Below are 24,486 nucleotides of genomic sequence, written 5' to 3' on the forward strand. Positions count from 1 at the left end.
TTACAGACGAGTTATCCCATGAGGTGGATCCAGGGGGGGGCGCTGACAACCTTTTCCTATTGCAATCCAGGATTGGAGCAGGGCAGGAATCCAGTGCCCAGCAGGCACTCAAACTCAACAACAAGAGAGCCGGGGGGTTGGGCCAGCCTTCCGCCATTTTAAAAGTCTAACTATCAATACGTGGCTAGTTAGCTTCTGACAATTATAAAATGTCTAACCGACAACACCAACCGATTCATATAACTTCATATTAATAAAATAAACCCCATCTTTCACATGAGTCGCATAACATTGCGAAAGTTTTTCTTCCAATTTGCCCATGGCAGCCCAGGACGGATTTGTCCTCCTTTCCCTTAGAATTTCCTTCCGCTTCCAATCTCATCACAAATCCCAAGATAAGTGGCTAGCAGCTAGCGTTCTTAAAGTAAATCTGCATGTCGATGTTTCCACGGACCAAGTTCATTTGACTTCATATCAGACAGATGTGGATCGTACAAAGTGTTCTGACTAAACATATGAATTATCTAGCTACCAAAGTATGATTATTCCGAAATATGTTTCGAAGGAACAACAATAGCGATAAAATATAGTGAATCCTGCCTCTTTAGAGCATGTTTACAGCTGCCCTATTGGTCAGTATGCATGCTTCTTAATTATTTTCTCTAACTGATTCGATTTTCGATAATAAATAGCTAGGTACTGGTTGAGAGAACGTCAAAATCTCTCCTTTTATAATTTTTTAAAAAAAAGAGCTCATGTCATGCATACATTTATTTTTGATGTTTTACAAAAGTAGAAGTTGTAGACCAGTCTGGGCTGGGCTATATTATTATCCCGATAATAAGTCAAACTCAATCGGCCTGGCCCCGGGCCACATTCAGTTGCAAAACGTTCTCGAACGTTGCAGATAGCAAACCATGAATAGAGCATTAGTGATTCCTTATTTGCAATGTGGTTTTAGAGCATTTAGTATTATTCTGTATGTACATTCGAAACACCAAATTTAGTGTATGTTACCTTTTGTATGGTATGTATTTCACATTTTAGTCATTTGGCAGATGCTTTTATCCAGAGCGAGTGTATACATGTGTCAATTTCTTATATTTTAGGATTTGCAATTCGTACAAAATGTTACGAATTGCAATACGTATATATATGTTAAGAATTTGTTGTGGCTAACGTTAGCTAGCTCTAGGGGTTAGGGTTAGCTAACATGCTAAGTAGTTGCAAAGTTGCTAATTAGCATGAGGTTTGAACATGCTACCTTTGGGTTACTAGACAGGTATTATAGACCCTACCTACATACCTTTCATGTTTGCCTTAATAAGTAACCTATCTTATGTAACCATACCAAACTAATTTGAGAGTCCTGGATTTACGTTTGCTATGTTATGTCTAGTCTATGAGACCAGTCTGTTATTCTACATGTCAGAGAGGGATGTTTGTGTAAAGGACATCACGCTGCTTTGCTTAGCAAGTTACACTTCCTCCCGATTCGGCCCATACCTGGCATGAACTCGGGACATCTTAACCTTGGACAAACAGCTTCCTGTTTGAAGCTTGCTCTGCCCCCTTCTATGTCAAGTGATGTGATTTTTATCATGTGGTTTCTCTGCGAAAGCTTAGAAACAATAGTTTAAATTGTCTTTTGTCAGACTAAGAAATAAACGTGCAAGGATTAAACTGTCCCAATTTATATGATGTCCCACTCTTTTCGAATTCACTGTTTTGGTTTGCTTACCCTGTAAGCAGTCTATGGACTAGGTATGACAGCAATCCATGCTTTGGTTTTGTTTACCTAGCCATTGTTTCAAATGCTACCATTTTAGCACTCGCTGCACAAATCCAATGCAAGCCAATGGTACCTATATTAGCATTTCCACACTTCATGTCCAAATCAGCTATGATGAATGAGAAAGTTTCAGACGCACAAATATTATACCCCCAAGACATGCTAACCTCTCACCATTACAATAACAGGGGAAGCTAGCATTTATGGGGGGGGGGGGGGGGGGGGGGGTGATATTTATGCCTCGGTGACTTTCTCACTCATCATTATTCACAATTCTTTCAGTATTGGCTGTAATCATAGTTGCATCCACATTCATGTAGAAATTATTGTAGAAGTGATCATAGTGATTCCAGAATATAATTAAAACAGGTTAATATGCCCCACCAACATTAGACAAACTGTAATATCTTATGTTTCACGGAGTAGTGGCTAAATGACGACATGGATAACATACATACAGCTGGCGGGGTTTTCAGTCCATCGGCAAGATAGAACAGCTGCCTCCGGTGAGACAAAGGGTGGCGGTCTGTGTCTATTTGTAAATAACAGCTGGTGCACGAAATCTAATATTAAGGACATTTTGAGGTTTTGCTCGCTTAAGGTAGAGTATCTCATGATAAGCTGAAGACCACACTATTTACGAAGAGAGTTTTCATCAATATTTTTTATAGCTGTCTATTTACCACCACAAACTGATGCTAGCACTAAGACCGCACTCAACGAGATGTATAGGGCCATAAGCAAACAGGAAAATGCTCATTCAGAGGTGGCGCTCCTAGTGGCCAGGGACATTAATGCAGGGAAATTTAAATCAGTTTTACCTCATGTCTAACAGCATATTAAAAGGTGCAACCAGAGGGAAAAAAACTCTAGACCACCTTTACTCTACACACAGACGCGTACAAAGCTCCCCCTCGCTCTCCATTTGGCAAATCTGACCATAACTTTATCCTCCTGATTCCTGCTTAAGCAGGGAGTACCAGTGACTCGCTCAATGAGGAAGTGGTCAGAGGACACAGATGCTAAGCTACAGAACTGTTTTGCTAGCACAGACTAGAATATGTTCCGGGATTCTTCTGATGGACTTGAGGAATACACCACATCAGTCACTGGCTACATCAATAAGTGCATCGATGACATCGTCCCCACAGTGACCGTACGTACCCCAACCAGAAGTCATGGATTACAGGCAACATCCACACTGAGCTAAAGGGTAGAGCTGCCGCTTTCAAGGAGCGGGACTCTAACCCGCTGTGCCCTCTAACAAACCATCAAACAGGCAAAGCGTCAATACAGGACTACGGTTGAATCGTACTACACCAGCTCCGAATCTTATCGGATGTGGCTGGGCTTGCAAACTATTAGGGACTACAAAGGGAAGCACAGCCACAATCTGCCCAGTGACACAAGCCTACCAGACGAGCTAAATAACTTCTATGCTCGCTTTGAGGCAAGCAACACTGAATCATGCATGAGAGCATCAGCTGTTCCGGATGACTGTGTGATCACGCTGTCCGTAGCCGATGTGAGTAAGACCTTTAAACAGGTCAACATTCACAAGGCAGATGGGCCAGATGGATTACCAGGAGGTGTGTACTCCGAGCATGCGCTGACCAACTGGCAAGTGTCTGCACTGACATGTTCAACCTGTCCCTGACCGAGTCTGTAATACCAACATATTTCAAGCAGACCACCATTGTCCCTTTGCCCAGGAACACTAAGGTAACCTGCCTAAATTACTACTGAGCACTCACATCTGTAGCCATGAAATGCTTTGAAAGGCTGGTCATGGCTCACATCAATAACATTATCCCAGAAACGCTAGGCCCACTCCAATTTGAATACGGCCCCGACAGATCCACAGATGATGCAATTTATTTTGCACTCCACACTGCACTTTCCCACCTGGACAAAAGGAACACCGACTAGAGAATGCTGTTCATTGACTACAGCTCAGCGTTCAACACCATAGTGCCCTCAAAGCTCATCACTAAGCTAAGGACCCTGGGACTAAACACCTCCCTCTGCAACTGGATCCTGGACTTTCTAAACGGGCCGCTCCCAGGTGGTAAGGGTAGGTAACAACACATCTGCCATGCTGATCCTCAACACAGAGGCCCCTCAGGGATTGTGCTCAGTCCTTTCCTGTACTCCCTGTTCACCCATGACTGCATGGCCAAGCAAGACTCCAACAGTATCATCAAGTTTGACGACGGTACAACATCACTGACAACCTCTCCCTCAACGTGATCAAGACAAAGGAGATGATTGTGGACTACAGAAAAAAGAGGACAGAGCACACTCCCATTCGCATCGACGGGGCTGTAGTGGAGCAGGTTGAGAGCTTCAAGTTCATTAGTGTCCAAGTCACCAACAAAATATCATGGTCCAAACACACCAAGACAGTTATGAAGGGGGCACGACATAACCTATTCCCCCTCAGCAGACTGAAAATATTTGAAAAAGACCTACAGCTGCACCATCAAGAATATCCTGACTTTGTTGCATCACTGCCTGGTATGGCAACTTCTCGGCCTCCTACCGTAAGGTACTACAGAGAGTAGTGTGTACGGCCTAGTAGATCACTGGGGCCAAGCTTCCTGCCATCCAGGACCTCTATACCAGGCAATGTCGGAAGAAGGCCCATAAAATTGCCAAGGACTCCAGCCACCCTAATCATAGACTGTTCTCTCTGCTACCACACAGCAAGCGGTACTGGAGCATCAAGTCTAGGTAAAAAAGGCTTCTACCCCCAAGACATAAGACTCTTGAACAGTTAATCAAATGGCTACCCAGATTATTTCCGTTGTCCCCACCCAATCCCCCATTTTTACGCTGCTGCTACTCTCTGTTTATTATCCATGCATAGTCACTTTCCACTACCTACATGTACATATTACCTCAATTACCTCGATTAACCGGTGCCCCTGTACATTGACTCTGTACCGTAACCCCCTGTATATAGCCTCGCTACTGTTATTTTATTTTTGCTCCTTAATTATTTGTTATATATATGTATATATGTATTTTCTTAACTACATTGTTGGTTAAGGGCTTGTAAGTAAGAATATCACTGTTCTATTCGGTGCATATGACAAATCAAATTAGATTTGATTTATACAGGAAGCCCTTAAATTGCTGAATTAAGTAAATCAGCGATTAATGATGAGAGTATATGATCAATGAATCTCAAATCAATGATGAGAGTATAGTCAGATTAACTGATACCTGATTTGGGAGGACGGGCTCGTGGTAATGGCTGAAGCGTACTCAGTGGAATGGTATCAAATACATCAAACACATGGTTTGAACAGTTTGAACATGCATGTAACATTGGTGTGGTTTAAGGGCTCTTCATGTTGTTGGCACGGTGTTGAAAGTGAACCTAAACAGGTGAGTGTGTGTATCTATGCTAGGCAACTGGACCAATAGATGTCTTCAGGTGGTAGTAGGCTGTTGTTATAGGCTACACCATAGCCAACACGGTAGTGTGACAATACTATATTTTTACAAAGAAAAATACTTTTTTATGGCAATACATTGTTTCACCTGTTATGTACTGCTAGATAAACTATTTGGGGATTATCTCTCAGTAGCCTACCCAGCTAGTACATTTGGTTTCTTGTAAATTGTGAGAACATATGTTTTTGTTCATAAGATTCCTGACGGTTAAAACTGAATGTTTTTTAAGCGTTCAAAGAATGGAAATGAACATTTTTCATGTTCTAAGAACATACATTTTTAAGTTGAAGGGAGGTTCTGAGAGTTTTTCTATGGTTCCCCAAAAGTTTTCCTGTGCGGTCTAATTAACATTCTGAGAACGGAAATTATAGGTCATTTGAAGGTAAATAAATAAAGTTATGAGAACATGTTTCAATAAGGCTGCTAACTTAATTTGTGTTAACTGTTTTGAACTACAAGCACAGATGGAAATCCATAGCTCCAGGATGGAGCTAGCATGCTATGTTTTTTTTATTACTCAAAGAAAGCTGTTAATTTTTGTCTATTCAAAGAAAACAAGCACTCATTAGTACCAGCTGTGGCTAATTAGTGGGCGTGGCCAAAACACCTGAACACACTTAACAAGATAGAGGGGAAAAAATAGTTTTGTTGATGCTGAGAACTGATTGTGTAATGTTTTCTGGGTTTTTTTTCATGGAAAGTTTTCTTAATGTTCTGAGAACATTACTTTAAATATAACCATGAGGAAACCTGTAGAAAACATTATGCTGAAGTACTGAAATTCCCACAGAACGTTGTTTCTTAACATTATCGGACAAATTTGACAACATTACTTTAAAAATAACCATGAGATAACCGGTAGGACATGTTATGGGAAGGTTGACCATGACCATAGGACAACCACGCCTCACCATGCTCTAAGAATTATATGGTTCTCATTATGTTATAGGCTAGCTGGGTAATTTGTCCCCGGTTTGGAGGCACACCATACTGAATAACCCTATTGCTTTATTTCATTTGTTAAGGCGGATACAATGTTGCACCTCTCATGTCGTGTTGCGGACAGGGGCTGGCTGAATACATACAGTTACAGTAACTGCGCGAGACCATTTGTAACCAATCATCAGATGACGCGAGACATTCACCTGCCTTATAATCAGCTGGTCACTGGAGCCAGCCCAGCAGCATGTAGTTACTTCCTGCCAATACTGTATATCAGGGTGAAGGAATTGCGGTACAATTCTATTTTATCATAGCTAACAGCAAACAAATAATTTTGCCGCTGCCGCAGAGAAAGTCATGATCATCCACCCTCGGACACTGAGAATTGAGTATGGAAAAACGACCAAAGTCATGTGCGTGGTTGGCACGGAACTTACTGTAAACATAGACAGGTAACGTTAGGCTAGTTCTCCAAGACATCAAGTATGGGTCGTCATTTATTGATTAATTTATTAGAAATATAATTAAATATTTACTAATGTCATGCATTAACGTTAATATCAGTTATTGTTTGTAAAATCGTATCCCTCGTGTTATTATTCAGTTATTGTTGAAATGAAAATGGAACACTAGACAATTGATCTAATGTAAAGGGGTGTGGTGCTGTTAACATAAAAAATATAGCCTAGTAATTTAAATCACATGTCAAGTATTCAAGTAGTATTTTTCTCTCACACATATTAATAATTGAATATATTAATTTAATTGCTTTATAATCTTATTCCACTTGTAGGTCCTGCTGTGATAATATATTTTAAAATGATTGATTACATTCACTGACTATTTTGTTGTCATTTTACTACTTGGATATTCCAACTGCAGAAGGAGTTGGAGGATCATGCCCCGATATTGGGCTGAAAGGACTGTTTGTGGTTGGCATTTGTATTCAGCGGAGGAGTCAGACCTCTTGTTCTTAGCGGAGGGAGTCTGCAACAGTCACTTCTTTCTGCTAGTCAACAGACTCTCGTTTGTTGTCCTTACAAGCTGTCAATTCATATGACTCCAGTGCAACAGAATTCGATGGATTATAATCAGTTCCTATGGTTTATGATTTCCAAGTTAACATGGTAGATGATTTCCAAGTTAGATAGAAAACAGTGGTAAGCCCAACACAAATCGCCAACCTGAAGAATTAAACATATTGTGGTACTATCATGACTACGGCTGCAGTTAGTTTATCAGACTCTCCACATGGTATGATTACACAGCAGATACAGATGGTTTCACAACATCGGTGTGTGTAACAACATAAATACTTATTGTTCAGAAACACTTCTCTTTGTGCTATTGTTTAGAGAAACCTAGGCTCTGTTCGGGCAAATACTATCCCTCCTCCAAAAACCTAATGTTCCTTTGGTGTGGACCACCTCCAGGGCTTAGCCTGGACTCCAGGTGTTAGGTTTTACAGCTAAGCTTAATGTTTCTAAACAAGTGTCATACTGAGTATAACAACTTGGGATGTTGGTTGATACTTTGACATATAAGTACAATCATTTTTGCCAGTATTCTTGTGTAGGTTGATAGTCCAGTATTTCTCCCTCTTTGGTACGTTACTCATTGTAGAGGCATGTTGAAGACATCATACCTCTCTGATTACTTTAGCAATGTAACTTTAGAACTAGCACTGCCACCTGTTGCTTCTGGAAATAGGGGATAATGAACGGCACTCACGGATGGTGCTCTACTGCAGTATAGGTATGTCCTCTTGTGTTTACTCTGTTATTGCTATAGATTTGTATAAGAAAAGTATCAGGATGTGATGTGTAACTGTCAAATGTATTTATTGTTCCCCAAGGAGTGCCCCTCCTAGCTCCAAGTACTTCTCTGTGCAATGCAGTCCCAGAGTGCAGTACAGGATCACCCCACCCCCACTGGAGAGTGGGACCCTCCCCACCACTCTCAATGGTAATACAATGCTTCTATTCACCATGGACACTGCCAGCGAAGTGGGAAATGATAGCAAGGTAAATAAAGTAGGCCACTCCCACAGCCATGATAGCTACACTCTTAGGGGGAAAAAAGTGCTATCTAGAACCTAAAAGGGGTCTTTGGTTGTCCCCAAAGGGGAACCCTTTGAATAACCATTTTTGGCTCCATGTAGAACCCTATTGGGATCCATTTAGAACCCTTTCCCAGAGGGTTCTGCATGGAACCCAAAATAGTTCTACCTGGGGACCCTGGAACACTTTTTTCTAAGAGTGAACCTTGAGACTTCAGTATGTTAAATCTTATTAATATAATCCTGAGTTGAATATTTCCTATCAGGACTGAACACACTACAGTGAATTATGTTATTAAGAAAAACAAATCAAGTATTTGCTGCTCCTACGCCTCTTAAGAGTGGCGTGCAAACCACACTGAAATAATGCAAATGTGGTACTCTCAACCTGATACCAGAGAGATGTTAAACAGTGGAAAGTGATGTGGTTAATCACAGTGCCCGTTCTATTGATAAGGAATTGAAGGAGACTTAGTCAGTTCCAGAATGGGCCAGTTGTTTAGATTCTCCTCTGAAATTATGTACTGTACATATCTGTACATGAATATATCATAGAAGACCCCATCAAAACACAACCACTGCTTAGTCACCAGTGTTCTAGATGTTTAACTTTGTAAATGTTGTCCTTTGTTGTGCAGTTATCGGTCATGTATTATGGAGAGAAGACGGAGGTGTTAGGGAAAGCTGTCGTTCACCTCACCGCTGTTGGTATGTTGTGTTATGCTTAGGACAGGAGAGCACACCCACATAAACTACCACCCTCCCCCACCTTCAAAGCATACCTTTATGAATGTCATTTGTACATTTTGATATTTCACTTGAGACCCCAAAGCAGCTCATGAGCTTCAGTGACACCCAGGGCCTCTCTGTCTTGTAGAGATTTCTCTGGATGTAGATGCTGATCGAGATGGCCAGGTGGAGAGGAACAACCCCAACAAGGTGGGTTATGTCTGCTGGGTCCGTCCAGGCAGGTCTCTTTCAGCTCAGAGGTCACTATCTTTGTTTCTTAACACAGCAGGGTACATAAGGAGACGTTCTAACATGAATAGGCATGTCAGAAGACTAGTGTTCATGCTGTTTTCCAAAACACAAAGGAAGATTGCCAAGGCACTTCTAGGAAATTATCTGTCAACTCACACAGGGCACAGCCTTCCACTGATATTAATAGGTATATCAAAATATTGTTCATACTATATTCCTGGAAGTGGGAAATTCTTTTGAACGTTGTGCTTTTCCACTCAGCTGTAAGTCTAATCTTACCTCATGCTAACACATTGGGAAAAGCTAATTCGGCAGGGCAATGTTAGTTCTTGTCGCTGAATAACGAGTGTTCATCTCTCTACAGGGATCCTGGATGTGGGGGCCTAAAGGCCATGGTGCCATCCTACTGGTCAACTGTGACTCAGAACACACCTATGGGAAGAGGCGAGACAGTGAGCGTGCTGAGGTCAGCAGGGTCTCAGGTATATAACAACAGCCAAGTCATCCTGGCCCACTGAGCTGACCGGCTGACAGTGCTGCAGGCATTGCAATAAATCAACATTTTAAAGGCTGCAGGTCTGTGTTTTGTGTGTAGTCAGCAGAGAGGAGCAGTAGGGATGTGTGTATTTGTGTTAGCTAAACACAAACTGCCTGAGCTAGGGGTATGTCTGGTGTGGTTTGATGGTTCCTTCACGACCACTATCCTAGGATAAGTAGTTGTATTACACACTGTCATACCTATGTTGTCATTGAGATGAGGTCACATTGATTATGACATTGATGGGTTGACACTTGATGTACAATAATGTCAGTATTTGTGAAATGTCAGATCTGAAAGACATGTCCCCAATGGTGCTGCGGACCAGTGGCCCTGCCAAGCTCCCAGAGGGCTACAAGCTGACCATGCACATCTCCCAGGGGGATGCAGAGAGTGTCAGGGTCTTCAGAACCAGGTCCACAGCAGGCATGCACCAAACACTGAGTGAGTCAAGGACATTTTGTCCAGTCAGATCTTTTACGTGTTCTTGTGGCTGTCCATGCATGTATAATGTGTATACAATAGGGTTTTAATGCTGCGTATGCATATAAATGGAGATACATTTGATCCTCATTATAAAAAATGATTTACTGCTGCAGAAAACCTGTTCTACAAGAGCTTTGTGAAGGACTACCCGCTGGTGCTGGGCAGTGAGGATTTGTCCAAGGAGGTCCCGTACCTCGGGGGAAACGCTGAGATTAATTTCTACGTTGAGGGCCTGAGATTCCCTGACAAAGACTTTGAGGGCCTCATCAGCATCAGCCTCAGCCTGCTGGAGCCCAGCTCTCAGGTACATTGTAACTATTTCACTGTTCCTAGTTTAAAACTTCAAAGGGTATATACTGTACCTCTGTCGTGGAATCTATCATTCATGTTTTTGTTCCGTTATTTTGCCAGGGCTTCCCTGAGACACCTATCTTTACAGACAGGGTGGTGTTCCGTGTGGCTCCCTGGATCATGACACCCAACACACTCAACCCTCTGGAGGTCTTCGTCTGCAGGTGAGCGATGATGATGAAGAAGAAAATTATGATGATCAAATCACATTTTATTTGTCACGTACACATGGTTAGCAGATGTTAATGCGAGTGTAGCGAAATGCTTGTGCTTCTTGTTCCGACAGTCCTGGCATTGATGTTGATGGAAATAATGATGGCGCTGTCTGTAAACTTACTCCGACAACTGTTTCTGTGCATTTGGTTACCCAGCACATCTGATAACTACCAGTTCCTAAAGGGAATGAGGAGGCTGGTGGAGAACAGTGGGTACAAGCTGAAGGTTTGTCATGAGTACATGAACAGAGGAGACCGCTGGATGCAGGTAAGCAGTGAGATTCAGTTCCTAGCCTATCATGCACCTTTGTGCATTTGAACTTTTTTCAATTCCAACCTTTTTTAAACACCATTTATTTCACATCCTTTTACATCAATGTAAATCATTGTCAGTCTTGTCTCTCGGTTTTAAATAAAATAAATCAGAACATAGACCAGTGTCTTTGTTTCTAACTGCATGAAAAATATAGAAATATAATAGACATGTAAAGAAGGTTTCTCTCTCAGGATGAGATAGAGTTTGGCTACATTGACTCTCCTCACCAACGTTTCCCTGTTGTGCTGGACTCCCCCCGAGACGGAGAACTACAGGATTTCCCTTATGATGTGCTACTGGTAAGAAAAGGCATTCACCACACCTGCAGTTAAAATGTTCTTATTTCCATACTGTGAGGGATGTGGTGGAACTCTTTCTCAACCTCTCTCTGCCTGGTGCCCTCAGGGCCCAGACTTTGGCTATGTGACGAGGACAGCATATGATGAGGAAGTGAGCAGCCTGGACTCGTTTGGTAACCTGGAAGTTAGCCCTCCAGTTATTGTAAATGGAAAAATCTACCCTCTGGGCAGGATCATAATTGGAGTGGCTTTCCCCACGTGAGTGTACCTTAGCCAGGGGTTAGTTGCTTCAACGGAAGAGAGCCTGGTTCTTAGATCCCAATATTTGCCGTTATTCCAAAGTTATATTTATTCATTAAATAACCTTGATGCTACTTCCTTCTATAAATCTCATGCTAATGATTAATTCATATTTGGAACAAAGAGATGGGCTCCCAAGTGGCGCAGCGGTCTAAGGCACTGCATCTCAGTGCTAGAGGCGTCACTACAGACACCCTGGTCCGAATCCAGGCTGTATCGTAACCAGCAGTGATTGGGAGTCCCATAGGGCGGTGCACAATTGGACCAGCGTCGTCCGGGTTTGGCTGGTGTAGGCCGTCATTGTAAATAAGAATTTGTTCTTAACTGACTTGCCTAGTTAAATAAAGGATAATAAAAAAAAAAGTTAAATAAAAAATGGCTGTGAGCAGTGGTGATTAGGCTGTTTAACTTTTCAGGGCAACCAAGGGCCGCAACATGACCAAAGTAGTGCAAGACTTCCTTTGGGCACAGAAAGTCCAGGAGCCCATTGCACTGTTCTCTGATTGGCTTCTGGTTGGGCATGTGGATGAATTCATGACTTTTGTCCCAGCTCCTGACAAAAAGGTAAAACAATATTGTCAAGGAAAGTATGGTTGCCCGCTCCATTAGAACATGTGAGTAAATACACTGTGTTCTTTAATATAGAGTAGAAATGACGGCGAGCAAAGAATTGTTAATGCCGTCCATTTGCACAAAGTATTTAGACATGACGCAGGCTGTGGCTGCCATGTGGTTTATGTGATAATGTAAAGCTGTCAGGAAGTCAAGTGAAGCGCACAGCCAATGTTGTCTTTGTCCTCTGTTTCTCTGTGTAGGGATTCCGGCTGCTGCTCGCCAGCCCCGACGCAGGCTACAAACTATTCAGAGGCTTACAGAACGACGGGCATGGACAAGCCAAAATGTTTGACGGTAGGCCTTCAGTTAGGCGACTAATTTCACTGTCTCAGTGTGTATCACTGTAGTTATAATTGGACCAGTGGAGGCTCCTCAGAGGAGGAAGCGGAAGACCATCCTCAGTGAATTTCATAAGAATGGTAAAACATTGAAAAAGTTATCCTTGTTAGATAACTATACTAGATATATTCATGTCACCCAAAATGGATTAAAACACACTATTTTGCAATGAAGGTTTACAGTAGCCTCAACAACACTATGTAGGGTAGCACCATGGTGTAGCCGGGGACAGCTAGCTTCTGTCCTCCTCTGTGTCGTGACTAATGACTGCTATTTGTAGAATAATTGGCTACTATGTTTAATTATTACTCGCTTTAAATTCATCATTTAACTAATTAGGAATTTGGGGTACCACGGGAACAGTTGTTGACCTAGTTACTATCTTCCGACTTACACTCTAAAGATGATCTAAATATCAATAACATTCAGTTATTAATTATTACATTCTGAACATCTCATAATCCTTGGATATCTTTACAAACCCTAACCTAAGTGATGAATCAGCAATACACAAATTGGTTTAATTATTTATTTACTAACTAATTAAATCATCACACAGAATACGTAAACACACACAGCATAGGTTATTGATTACATACATAATAGAATGAAAACAGGTTCCTAGTGGACTAACAAAAGCATGACCGTTTGGTTACGCAATGGACAGGGGAGGGTTATGTGAGTCAACTTCTCATTCAGTGGGGCAAAAAAGTATTTAGTCAGCCACCAATTGTGCAAGTTCTCCACTTAAAAAGATGAGAGAGGCCTGTAATTTTCATCATAGGTACACTTCAACTATGACAGACAAAACGAGGGAAAAAAATCCAGAAAATCACATTGTAGGATTTTTTTAATGAATTTATTTGCAAATTATGGTGGAAAATAAGTATTTGGTCAATAACAAAAGTTTATCTCAATACTTTGTTATATACCCTTTGTTGGCAATGAAAGAGGTCAAACGTTTTCTGTAAGTCTTCACAAGGTTTTCACACACTGTTGCTTGTATTTTGACCCATTCCTCCATGCAGATCTCCTCTAGAGCAGTGATGTTTTGGGGCTGTTGCTGGGCAACACGGACTTTCAACTCCCTCCAAAGATTTTCTATGGGGTTGAGATCTGGAGACTGGCTAGGCCACTCCAGGACCTTGAAATGCTTCTTACGAAGCCACTCCTTCGTTGCCCGGGCGGTGTGTTTGGGATCATTGTCATGCTGAAAGACCCAGCCACGTTTCATCTTTAATGCCCTTGCTGATGGAAGGAGGTTTTCACTCAAAATCTCACGATACATGGCCCCATTCATTCTGTCCTTTACACGGATCAGTCATCCTGGTCCCTTTGCAGAAAAACAGGCCCAAAGCATGATGTTTCCACCCCCATGCTTCACAGTAGGTATGGTGTTCTTTGGATGCAACTTTTCAGCAAACTTCAGACGGGCATGGACATGTACTGGCTTAAGCAGGGGGACACGTCTGGCACTGCAGGATTTGAGTCCCTGGCGGTGTAGTGTGTTACTGATGGTAGGCTTTGTTACTTTGGTTCCAGCTCTCTGCAGGTCATTCACTAGGTCCCCCCCGTGTGGTTTTGGATTTTTGCTCACCGTTCTTGTGATCAGTTTGACCCCATGGGGTGAGATCTTGCGTGGAGCCACAGATCGAGGGAGATTATCAGTGGTCTTGTCTGTCTTCCATTTCCTAATAATTGCTCCCACAGTTGATTTCTTCAAACCAAGCTGCTTACCTATTGCAGATTCAGTCTTCCCAGCCTGGTGCAGGTCTACAATTTTGTTTCTGGTGTCCTTTGACAGCTCTTTGGTCTTGGCCATAGTGGAGTTTGGAGTGTGACTGTTTGAGGTTGTGGACAGGTGTCTTTTATACTGATAACAAGTTCAAACAGGTGCCATTAATACAGGAAACGAGTGGAGGACAGAGGAGCCTCTTAAAGAAGAAGTTACAGGTCTGTGAGAGCCAGAAATCTTGCTTGTTTGTAGGTGACCAAATACTTATTTTCCACCATAATTTGCAAATAAATTCAATAAATTCAAATAAATTCCTACAATGTGATTTTCTGGATTTTTTTTCTCATTTTGTCTGTTATAGTTTAAGTGTACCTATGATGAAAATTACAGGCCTCTCTGATCTTTTTAAGTGGGAGAACTTGCACAATTGGTGGCTGACTAAATACTTTTTTGCCCCACTGTATACAGTGCCTTGCGAAAGTATTCGGCCCCCTTGAACTTTGCGACCTTTTGCCACATTTCAGGCTTCAAACATAGAGATATAAAACTGTATTTTTTTGTGAAGAATCAACAACAAGTGGGACACAATCATGAAGTGGAACAACATTTATTGGATATTTCAAACTTTTTTAACAAATCAAAAACTGAAAAATTGGGCGTGCAAAATTATTCAGCCCCCTTAAGTTAATACTTTGTAGCGCCACCTTTTGCTGCGATTACAGCTGTAAGTCGCTTGGGGTATGTCTCTATCAGTTTTGCACATCGAGAGACTGACATTTTTTCCCATTCCTCCTTGCAAAACAGCTCGAGCTCAGTGAGGTTGGATGGAGAGCATTTGTGAACAGCAGTTTTCAGTTCTTTCCACAGATTCTCGATTGGATTCAGGTCTGGACTTTGACTTGGCCATTCTAACACCTGGATATGTTTATTTTTGAACCATTCCATTGTAGATTTTGCTTTATGTTTTGGATCATTGTCTTGTTGGAAGACAAATCTCCGTCCCAGTCTCAGGTCTTTTGCAGACTCCATCAGGTTTTCTTCCAGAATGGTCCTGTATTTGACTCCATCCATCTTCCCATCAATTTTAACCATCTTCCCTGTCCCTGCTGAAGAAAAGCAGGCCCAAACCATGATGCTGCCACCACCATGTTTGACAGTGGGGATGGTGTGTTCAGCTGTGTTGCTTTTACGCCAAACATAACGTTTTGCATTGTTGCCAAAAAGTTCAATTTTGGTTTCATCTGACCAGAGCACCTTCTTCCACATGTTTGGTGTGTCTCCCAGGTGGCTTGTGGCAAACTTTAAACAACACTTTTTATGGATATCTTTAAGAAATGGCTTTCTTCTTGCCACTCTTCCATAAAGGCCAGATTTGTGCAATATACAACTGATTGTTGTCCTATGGACAGAGTCTCCCACCTCAGCTGTAGATCTCTGCAATTCATCCAGAGTGATCATGGGCCTCTTGGCTGCATCTCTGATCAGTCTTCTCCTTGTATGAGCTGAAAGTTTAGAGGGACGGCCAGGTCTTGGTAGATTTGCAGTGGTCTGATACTCCTTCCATTTCAATATTATCGCTTGCACAGTGCTCCTTGGGATGTTTAAAGCTTGGGAAATCTTTTTGTATCCAAATCCGGCTTTAAACTTCTTCACAACAGTATCTCGGACCTGCCTGGTGTGTTCCTTGTTCTTCATGATGCTCTCTGCGCTTTTAACGGACCTCTGAGACTATCACAGTGCAGGTGCATTTATACGGAGACTTGATTACACACAGGTGGATTGTATTTATCATCATTAGTCATTTAGGTCAACATTGGATCATTCAGAGATCCTCACTGAACTTCTGGAGAGAGTTTTCTGCACTGAAAGTAAAGGGGCTGAATAATTTTGCACGCCCAATTTTTAAGTTTTTGATTTGTTAAAGTTTGAAATATCCAATAAATGTCGTTCCACTTCATGATTGTGTCCCACTTGTTGTTGATTCTTCACAAAAAAATACAGTTTTATATCTTTATGTTTGAAGCCTGAAATGTGGCAAAAGGTCGCAAAGTTCAAGGGGGCCGAATACTTTCGCAAGGCACTGTATACATTTGGAAGCTACGCTCACAGGAATATGAATACTTTGCACATGAACGACCGCTCATTCGGAAAAGAAATGCAATACATTTGAAGTCGGAAGTTTACATACACCTTAGCCAAATACATTTAAACTCAGTTTTCACAATTCCGGACATTTAATCCTCATAAAAAGTCTGCTAGGATTCAGTTAGGATCCCCACTGTATTTTAAGAATGTGAAATGTCAGAATAATAGTAGAGAATTATTTATTTAAGCTTTTATTTATTTCATCACATTCCCAGTGGGTCAGAAGTTTACATACACTCAATTAGTATTTGGTAGCATTGCCTTTAAATTGCGGGTAGATTTCCACAAGCTTCCCACAATAAGTTGGGTGAATTTCCCATTCCTGGTGTAACTGAGCTGGTGTAACTGTTTGTAGGCCTCCTCACTAGCACACCATTTTTCAGTTCTGCCAACACATTTTCTATGGGATTGTGGTCAGGGCTTTGTGATGGCCACCCCAATACCTTGACTTTGTCCATAAGCCATTTTGCCACAACTTTGGAAGTATGCTTGGGGTCATTGTCCATTTGGAAGACCCAATTGCAACCAAGCTTTAACTTCCTGACTGATGTCTTGATGTTTCAATATATCCACATAATTTTCCAACCTCATGATGCCATCTATTTTGTGAAGTGCACCAGTCCCTCCTGCAGCAAAGCACCCCCGCAACATGATGCTTCCACCCCTGCGCTTCACGGTTGGGATGTGTTCTTCGATTTGCAAGCCTCCCCCTTTTTCCTCCAAACATAATGATGGTCATTATAGCCAAACAGTTCTACTTTTGTTTCATCAGACCAGAGGATATTTCTACAAAAAGTATGATCTTTGTCCTCATGTGCAGTTGCAAACCATAGTCTGGCTTTTTTATGGGGGTTTTGGAGCGGTGGCTTCTTCTTTGCTGAGTGGCCTTTCAGGTTATGTCGATATAGGACTCGTTTTACTGTGGATATATACTTTTGTTCCTGTTTCCTCCAGCATCGTCACAAGGTCCTTTGCTGTTGTTCTGGGATTGATTTGCACTTTTCACACCAAAGTGTGTTCATCTCTAGGAGACAGAATGGTATGACTGCTGCGTGGTCCCATGGTGTTTATACTTGCGTACTATTGTTTGTACAGATGAACGTGGTACCTTCAGTCGTTTGGAAAATGCTCCCAAGGATGAACCAGACTTGTGGAGGTCTTGGCTGTTTTGGCTGTTTTGGCTGTTTTCTTTGGATTTTCCCATGATGTCAAGCAAATCGACACTGAGTTGGGAGGTAGGCCTTGAAATACATCCACAGGTACACCTCCAATTGACTCCAAATATGTCAATTAGCCTATCAGAAGCTTCTAAATCGATGACATCATTTTCTGGAATTTTCCAAACTGCTTAAAGGCACAGTCAACTTAGTCTATGTAAACTTCTGACCCACTGGAATTGTGATACAGTGAAATAATCTGTCTTTAAACAATTGTTGGAAAAATTACTTGTCATGCACAAAGTAGATATCCTACCCGAATTGCCAAAACTATAGTTTGTTAACCTGTTACGTCTGGGGCGGGGGTTCCGCCAGTGGAACATTTCGACAACATCCTGTGGAAATTGCAGATGCCGAAATTAAAATAAAATAAAAATATTTAACTTTCATACAATCACAAGTTCAATACACCAAATTAAAGCTTATCTTCTTGTTATTCCAGCCACCGTGTCTGATTTTCAAAAATTCTTTACGGCAAAAGCAAACCATGTGATTATCTGAGGACAGCACCCCATCAAACAAACACATGACAATCATATTTCAACCCGCCAGGAGCGACACAAAACTCAGAAATAACTATACAATTCATGCCTTACCTTTGAAGAGCTTCTTCTGTTGGCACTCCAATATGTCCCATAAACATCACAAATGGTGCTTTTGTTCGATTAATTGCATCGTTATATCTCCAAAATGTCCATTTATTTTGACGCGTTTGATTCAGAAAAACATGACTACAAAATATCTAATAAGTTACCTGTAAACTGTGTCCAAACATTTCAAACAACTTTCCTAATCCAACTTTAGGTATTTTAAAATGTAAATAATCGATAAAATTTAAGACGGGATAAACTACGTATAAAATGAAAGTGGAGCGAGCTTCAGGTCACACGCCCCAAATAAAACAGTCCACTTGGCTATACACCCAGAAAGGAAATGGCTATTTCTTCATTTCTCAAAGGAAAAACATAAACACATTTCTAGAGACTGTTGACATCTAGTGGAAGCCATATGAACTGCAACCAGATGCCTCAGAAATCTAGATTCACATTGAAAACAAATTGAAAACACTGTCACCTCAAAAAAGTTAATAATAATAATAAGTTATGTTATACTCACAGACATCATTTTATCAGTTTTAGAAACTTCAGTGTTTTCTATTGAAATCTACCAATTCTATGCATATCCTAGCTTCTGGGCCTGAGTAGCAGGCAGTTTACTTTGGGCACGCTTTTCATCCGGACGTGATAATACCGCCCCCTAGCCTGAAGAGGTTTAACAAGAAATTTGGAGTGGTTGAAAAACGAGTTTTAATGACTCCAACCTAAGTTTATGTCAACCTCCGACTTCAACTGTATATATTTATGCGTAGATGTCTTTCTCTGTTGTCTCTGTTGAAACCACACGATCTGTCTATGGGAAGTGGTTTGATTGAAGTCTCTGGTTGTTCACCAGGTGTCACAATGTCCTTCTTAGTTGTAGGCTTCTTCTGTTCTGGAGTATTCATTAGAGTAGATACTACAGGTGTACCATACGGTGTTCAGAGGGATCTGTCTTCCCTCATCTTTGGTCAAATGTTCTAGACTACTTTACATGCACAGCTGCAGACGGTGCATGTTTTGGTCTGGTTTACAAAGTTTCTCACCATTTTAGCGTGTGGACCGCGGCCTCACGTTCTCTGGTCTCAATGGTTGATTATTCAGGGTACAGCTAGGACCACTTAACACGCCGGCAGCACCCGGAATGTTTTGGTCTAATGTAAATTTCGTTAGCAAATCCTTTTCAGCACTCTGGTCTTAGGGGCTTTCCAACACGCCGACACAATGTCTGTGCTCACATGGGCGTGGTTACTGACTGGGCCCAGGTTTATATGAAAAGCCATTATCTCGTTTCGAAGGCTAAAATCAAATTTATATAATAAAAAAATAAAAAACATATTTAATCATATAATTTTTACATTTAGATGTAAATCTGATATATACAGTGTGCAAGCTCTTAAAGTTACAATGTTTCCGTTATAACGTCTTTCTGATCATTTTAATCACATCACAAAATGGACATACATTTTCCATATTCCATCTCACATCATTCCCAACATTCTTTATTAGAAATATTGTTTCATTATCCACTTTTGGATGTTGGAGTTTTGGTGGCAAAGTCTCAATGTGTAACAAATTATTTTCACCATTCGTACTGTAGGGCAAGAGAGAGAAAGTGTATGACCTGCTGTTAAGTCATAAAACCGGCCCAAGAGTGGGGTCTGGCTATGGCAGGGAGGGAGTGGGCTCTGTCAGCTATGTGGAGAGCTGATCTGGCACCTTTGATCCTCACCAAGGAGAGAGCGTCATGACGTCTGGGTACATTGACTTCAATACAAAACCTTGGAAGCTCATGTTTCTCACCCCCTTCCATAGACTTACACAGTAATTCTGACAACTTCCTCCAACCTATCAGAGCTCTTGCAGCATGAACTGACATGTTGTCCACCGACTCAAAGGATCATAGAATCAATCTAGTACTGAATGCATAAGCTACAGCTAGCTAGCACTGCAGTGCATAAAATGTGGTGAGTAGTTGACTCGGTTATGATATGAAGGTTTGGCTTGGAAAGGTTTTTTCGCCTGATCACAGATAGCTGATGTGTTGTGCACTGAAGTCTACAAGTGAAGGGAAATTGTGAGAGGAGGAGCGCGCGTAGATGCGAGAAGTAATTATACAAAGATCAAAGGGATCATGCTGTTTGTATGTGGCTGCTAGGAAAGTGAACTGTGTTTGTGTAATCAGGGGTATATTCATTCAGCTGATTCTGCAAAATGTTACTTAAATGATATGAAACGGGGACAAATATACTTAAATTTGTCTAATAGAAACTCTCGCTTGCATCTGTTAGACTAATGATTACACCCTAGATCAGCTAGATACAGGCAAGAGTGTGCAACATGCTATTGAATGTGTCAATGTTTGTTACACAAATTTCTCTTGACCTGTGCACCTACTTTCATAGGCTAGGTTGTAGCATCCTCAATGGGTATAGAGAACATTTGAGTATCATGTAGTAGCCTAAACCTATCGATGTAACATTTGGCTGGGTGAATGGAATATGAATGACAGTCATCCAATATGCTGTAATAGAAATAAGGCCACCCCCTAAAAAAAAGAATCGTCCTCCCTCATCTTAAACGTCACCGACCACCCCTGAACTGTGTGTGTTAATAATCAACACCGACTTCCTTCCCGATCCTAACAGGTCTTGGAGCAGAAGAAGAGATTACGGTAGATGAGATTTTGAGTGATGACAAACTTGGGGCAGAAAACAACTATGTCCAGGTGAGGGAAACTAAACGCCAGATGAACTAGTTACTCAGAGAGGCTAGCAGAGCTTTGCAGTGCTTGGTGAAATAACCATGTAGATGTTGTGACTGCTGCCGTCCCACAGAGCTGTATAGACTGGAACAGGGATGTCCTTAAGAGGGAGCTGGGTTTAGACGACGATGATATCATTGATCTGCCCATCCTTTTCCATGTGATGGAGGAGAACAGGGCAGTGGCCTATTACCCAGACATGGTGAGCAGACGCAAGTTCTACACTAGAACACCTACAAACCAAAAGTACTTCCTATTTTATTTGTTATACATTTTACATTACATAATGGCAAAACTCAAAAATGCTGCCAAATCATTTTAGACATTTTGTGATGATTTTCTACATGTGATTAGGAAGTATGCTCAAATCATCTACTACCCAAGTAGCGCAAGAAGCAAATCCTAATTGAGGCATATGTCTCTACCTCCAGGTGAACATGGTTGTGTTGGGGAAGAACCTGGGCATCCCTAAACCATTTGGGCCCAAGGTGGATGGCCGCTGTGCCCTGGAGGCAGAGATGACCTCCCTCATGGAGGGCCTGGGACTCAGCTGCACATACATTGATGACTTTGCCTCCTACCACAAACTGCTGGGAGAGGTTCACTGTGGCTCTAACGTTCGCAGGGAACCCTTCTCCTTCAAGTGGTGGAACCTGGAGATGTGAGGGATTTGGGGCAAGGCATGGTTGTAGTTAGAAAGAGGGAATAAGGCTTGACGTAAACAGCAGCAACATTCGCCAGCAGCAGTCATCTTCAAACAACAACAGTAGTCCTTGTACTGTATTACCCCTTTGTCTTTATTAAACATGTATTTGCCTTTTTTTACAAAAGGATGAAAAACTATATTTATAAACAAGACTTTCGGACTTTAACAAGGGCTTAAGGAGATTATCAACGAGAACAGAAATGCAATCATCTGAATTAAGCACATTGTAGGCTGAATCTGTTGTTTGGATTGTCTGCGTGCTCAATCCAAGTGTTGTATTTACAGGTACTAAAACCAGTACAGATTAACAGGACCACAGAGAAATGTGCAAGTGTAATTTGGAGCCTTGAAGACTTGTGAGAGTTTTAATACATTTTAATACATTTATTTTAAGCTTTGAGATGAAAATATATTTTGAATTTCAGTGCCTGGAATGCACACTATGACTCCAAAGGCTCTCTTAACCTGATGTAACTTCCAATCACATTTCAATTAATAGTATTTTGTTGAATCATAATCTTTAGAATGGTGTTTGATAATAATACATGATTAAATAAATGTCAGACTAACTGTATTTTGATGTAGTGTTCCTTACTTACACAGAGATACTTCAGATTCAACAAAAATTTCAAAATAATTGTAAAAGAAGGTTTATGCACAACTGACAAAGTGCAACTAAATTCCATATTGGTTCTTGTTAATTTAATTGAAATAAATAGTAATGGAAACTATGCCTTCATATCAGGTCTTTTCATTATATAAATCTGAGATGAGGGAAAATGTCTAATCAGGAAATGTAAAACATTACAACAAGATACAAAGGTTCCAATCATTGAGAGCAGATGTCTACAAATGAATACATATATCTGTTTAGTTTTACATTCAAACCAGTTGGTGATAGATTCCAGTTGGCGATATCCACCATGGGATAGATTCCTTATATGAAAGGGGATACCCTCCTACAAAGCAGCTTACTTAACAATCATTAAAAAGGCCACTTCAAGACTTGTCACAGTGTAATTATTTTTAAAAAACAAATCAGATTTTCAAATGATCAGCAATTAATTGAAAATGTAGTGCCGGTTTCCACATCTACACTTGTATCCCCATATTTCTCTATCGAAACTGATGTAAAGAAATAATGACTCTTTTATCTGTCTGCTTTTCTAGAGAAGTTTGACTGGTTTGAAGAAACAATCTATTTCCAGCATGGTACTGTACAGTTGACATGGTTTTGCAAGCAGATTTACACCATTCACCATGCATACACATCCAAACACATACTTTAAATCAAACTAGAGGTTTTAAAAAATAAACTGAAGACAGTAGTCACTGGACAATAGCTTGGCTTTGGAGGCTGTGTGCTTTGGTTAGGTCACCTTGGAGGAATGTCTGACTGTGGTACTATCTACAGTATGGGACAGTGATGAAGACTGATGAGTAATTTCGTTTGGACACTAGACCTTATCAGTAATTCAATACTTCATGTTTTTGTCCCTCAGCTTATAGGGGCAATCTGTGATTGCTACATCAATATTTGGACTGTTAAATTAATACTATATTTATCCATTGATTCTTGAAGAATTTAACTTATAAATGCCTCATGAACTTAGTTGTCGTACCCCCTCAAAACCCAAAACATATTTTTGTTTTACTCATTTGCTTGTTAACAAGGAACTGTAAACAAACACTATATTGCCTCAACATGGTTAAAAGTATAATTTTGCTATCATGGATGTGTCACGCCCTGACCTGAGTATTCTTTGTTTTCTTTATATATTTTGGTTAGGTCAGGGTGTGACATGGTGATGTATTTGTTTTTCTACTGTCTAGGGGTTTTGTAGGTTTATGGGGTTGTTTACCATGTATGTCTATGGTTGCCTAGATTGGTTCTCAATTAGAGGCAGCTGTTTATCGTTGTCTCTGATTGGGAACCATATTTAGGCAGCCATCTTCTTTGGGTATTTCGTGGGTTATTGTCTATGTGATGTTGCATGTTTGCATTCAGTGTTTATAGCGGTCACGGTCGTTTTGATATTCTATTCTGTCTTGTTTGTTTAGTGTACTTCGTGTTATTTTCATCTTACATTAAAAGAATGGATTCATATCACGCTGCGCTTTGGTCTCCTCACTACGACGTTCGTGACAGAATAACCCACCAACAAAGGACCAAGCAGCGTGGTAAAAGGCAGCAGCGATCGCAGGACTCATGGACTTGGGAGGAAATCCTGGACTGCGGAGGACCCTGGGCACAACCAGAGGAATATCGCCGTCCCAAGGCAGAGCTGGAGGTAGCGAAAGCAGAGAGGCGCCGGTATGAGGAGGCAGCGCGGCTGGAAGCCCGAGAGGCAGCCCAAAATATTTATTTGGGGGGCACTTGGAGCAGTCGGCGAAGTTGAGGGGTGAGTCTGAGATTGTCGAGGAGTTATTGGACAGATTGGAGGGGAGATTATGAGACATTCGAGGAGTTGTTGACAAAATTGGAGGAGAGTGAAGAGAGCTGTTGGTTTGGCATAGTATGCACGGCATTCGCCCTGAGGAGCGTGTTAGCAGTCCGATGCCACCTGTGTCAGTTCCTCGTGCTCAGCCTGAAACTTGTGTTAAAGTTCCGGAAGATTTGATGCCGGC

At 41.3% G+C, this 24,486-nt stretch overlaps 1 protein-coding gene across 4 annotated transcripts; it reads left to right on the forward strand.

The window, feature by feature from the left end:
• Positions 1–31: 31 nt before the first annotated feature.
• Positions 32–22,861, forward strand: LOC110494470 (protein-arginine deiminase type-2). Of its 4 annotated transcripts, none has more exons than XM_021569563.2 (16): positions 32–632; positions 8,052–8,220; positions 8,894–8,963; positions 9,133–9,194; positions 9,601–9,718; positions 10,066–10,218; positions 10,374–10,564; positions 10,672–10,775; positions 10,983–11,094; positions 11,334–11,441; positions 11,548–11,699; positions 12,158–12,305; positions 12,557–12,650; positions 21,037–21,116; positions 21,226–21,354; positions 21,584–22,861. In XM_021569563.2, the coding sequence occupies exons 2-16, from the start codon at positions 8,170–8,172 to the stop codon at positions 21,815–21,817; spliced, it is 1,806 nt and encodes a 601-aa protein (XP_021425238.2). In that variant the 5' UTR covers positions 32–632; positions 8,052–8,169; the 3' UTR covers positions 21,818–22,861. The 4 variants fall into 4 exon arrangements, with proteins under 4 accessions (XP_021425238.2, XP_021425239.2, XP_021425237.2 ...); XM_021569562.2 differs by lacking the exon at positions 32–632 and adding an exon at positions 6,376–6,648; XM_036950531.1 differs by lacking the exon at positions 32–632 and adding an exon at positions 7,198–7,951.
• The last annotated feature ends 1,625 nt before the right edge of the window (positions 22,862–24,486 follow it).

Source organism: Oncorhynchus mykiss, chromosome 17 (assembly GCF_013265735.2).
Source record: "Oncorhynchus mykiss isolate Arlee chromosome 17, USDA_OmykA_1.1, whole genome shotgun sequence".
NCBI lineage: Eukaryota > Metazoa > Chordata > Actinopteri > Salmoniformes > Salmonidae > Oncorhynchus > Oncorhynchus mykiss.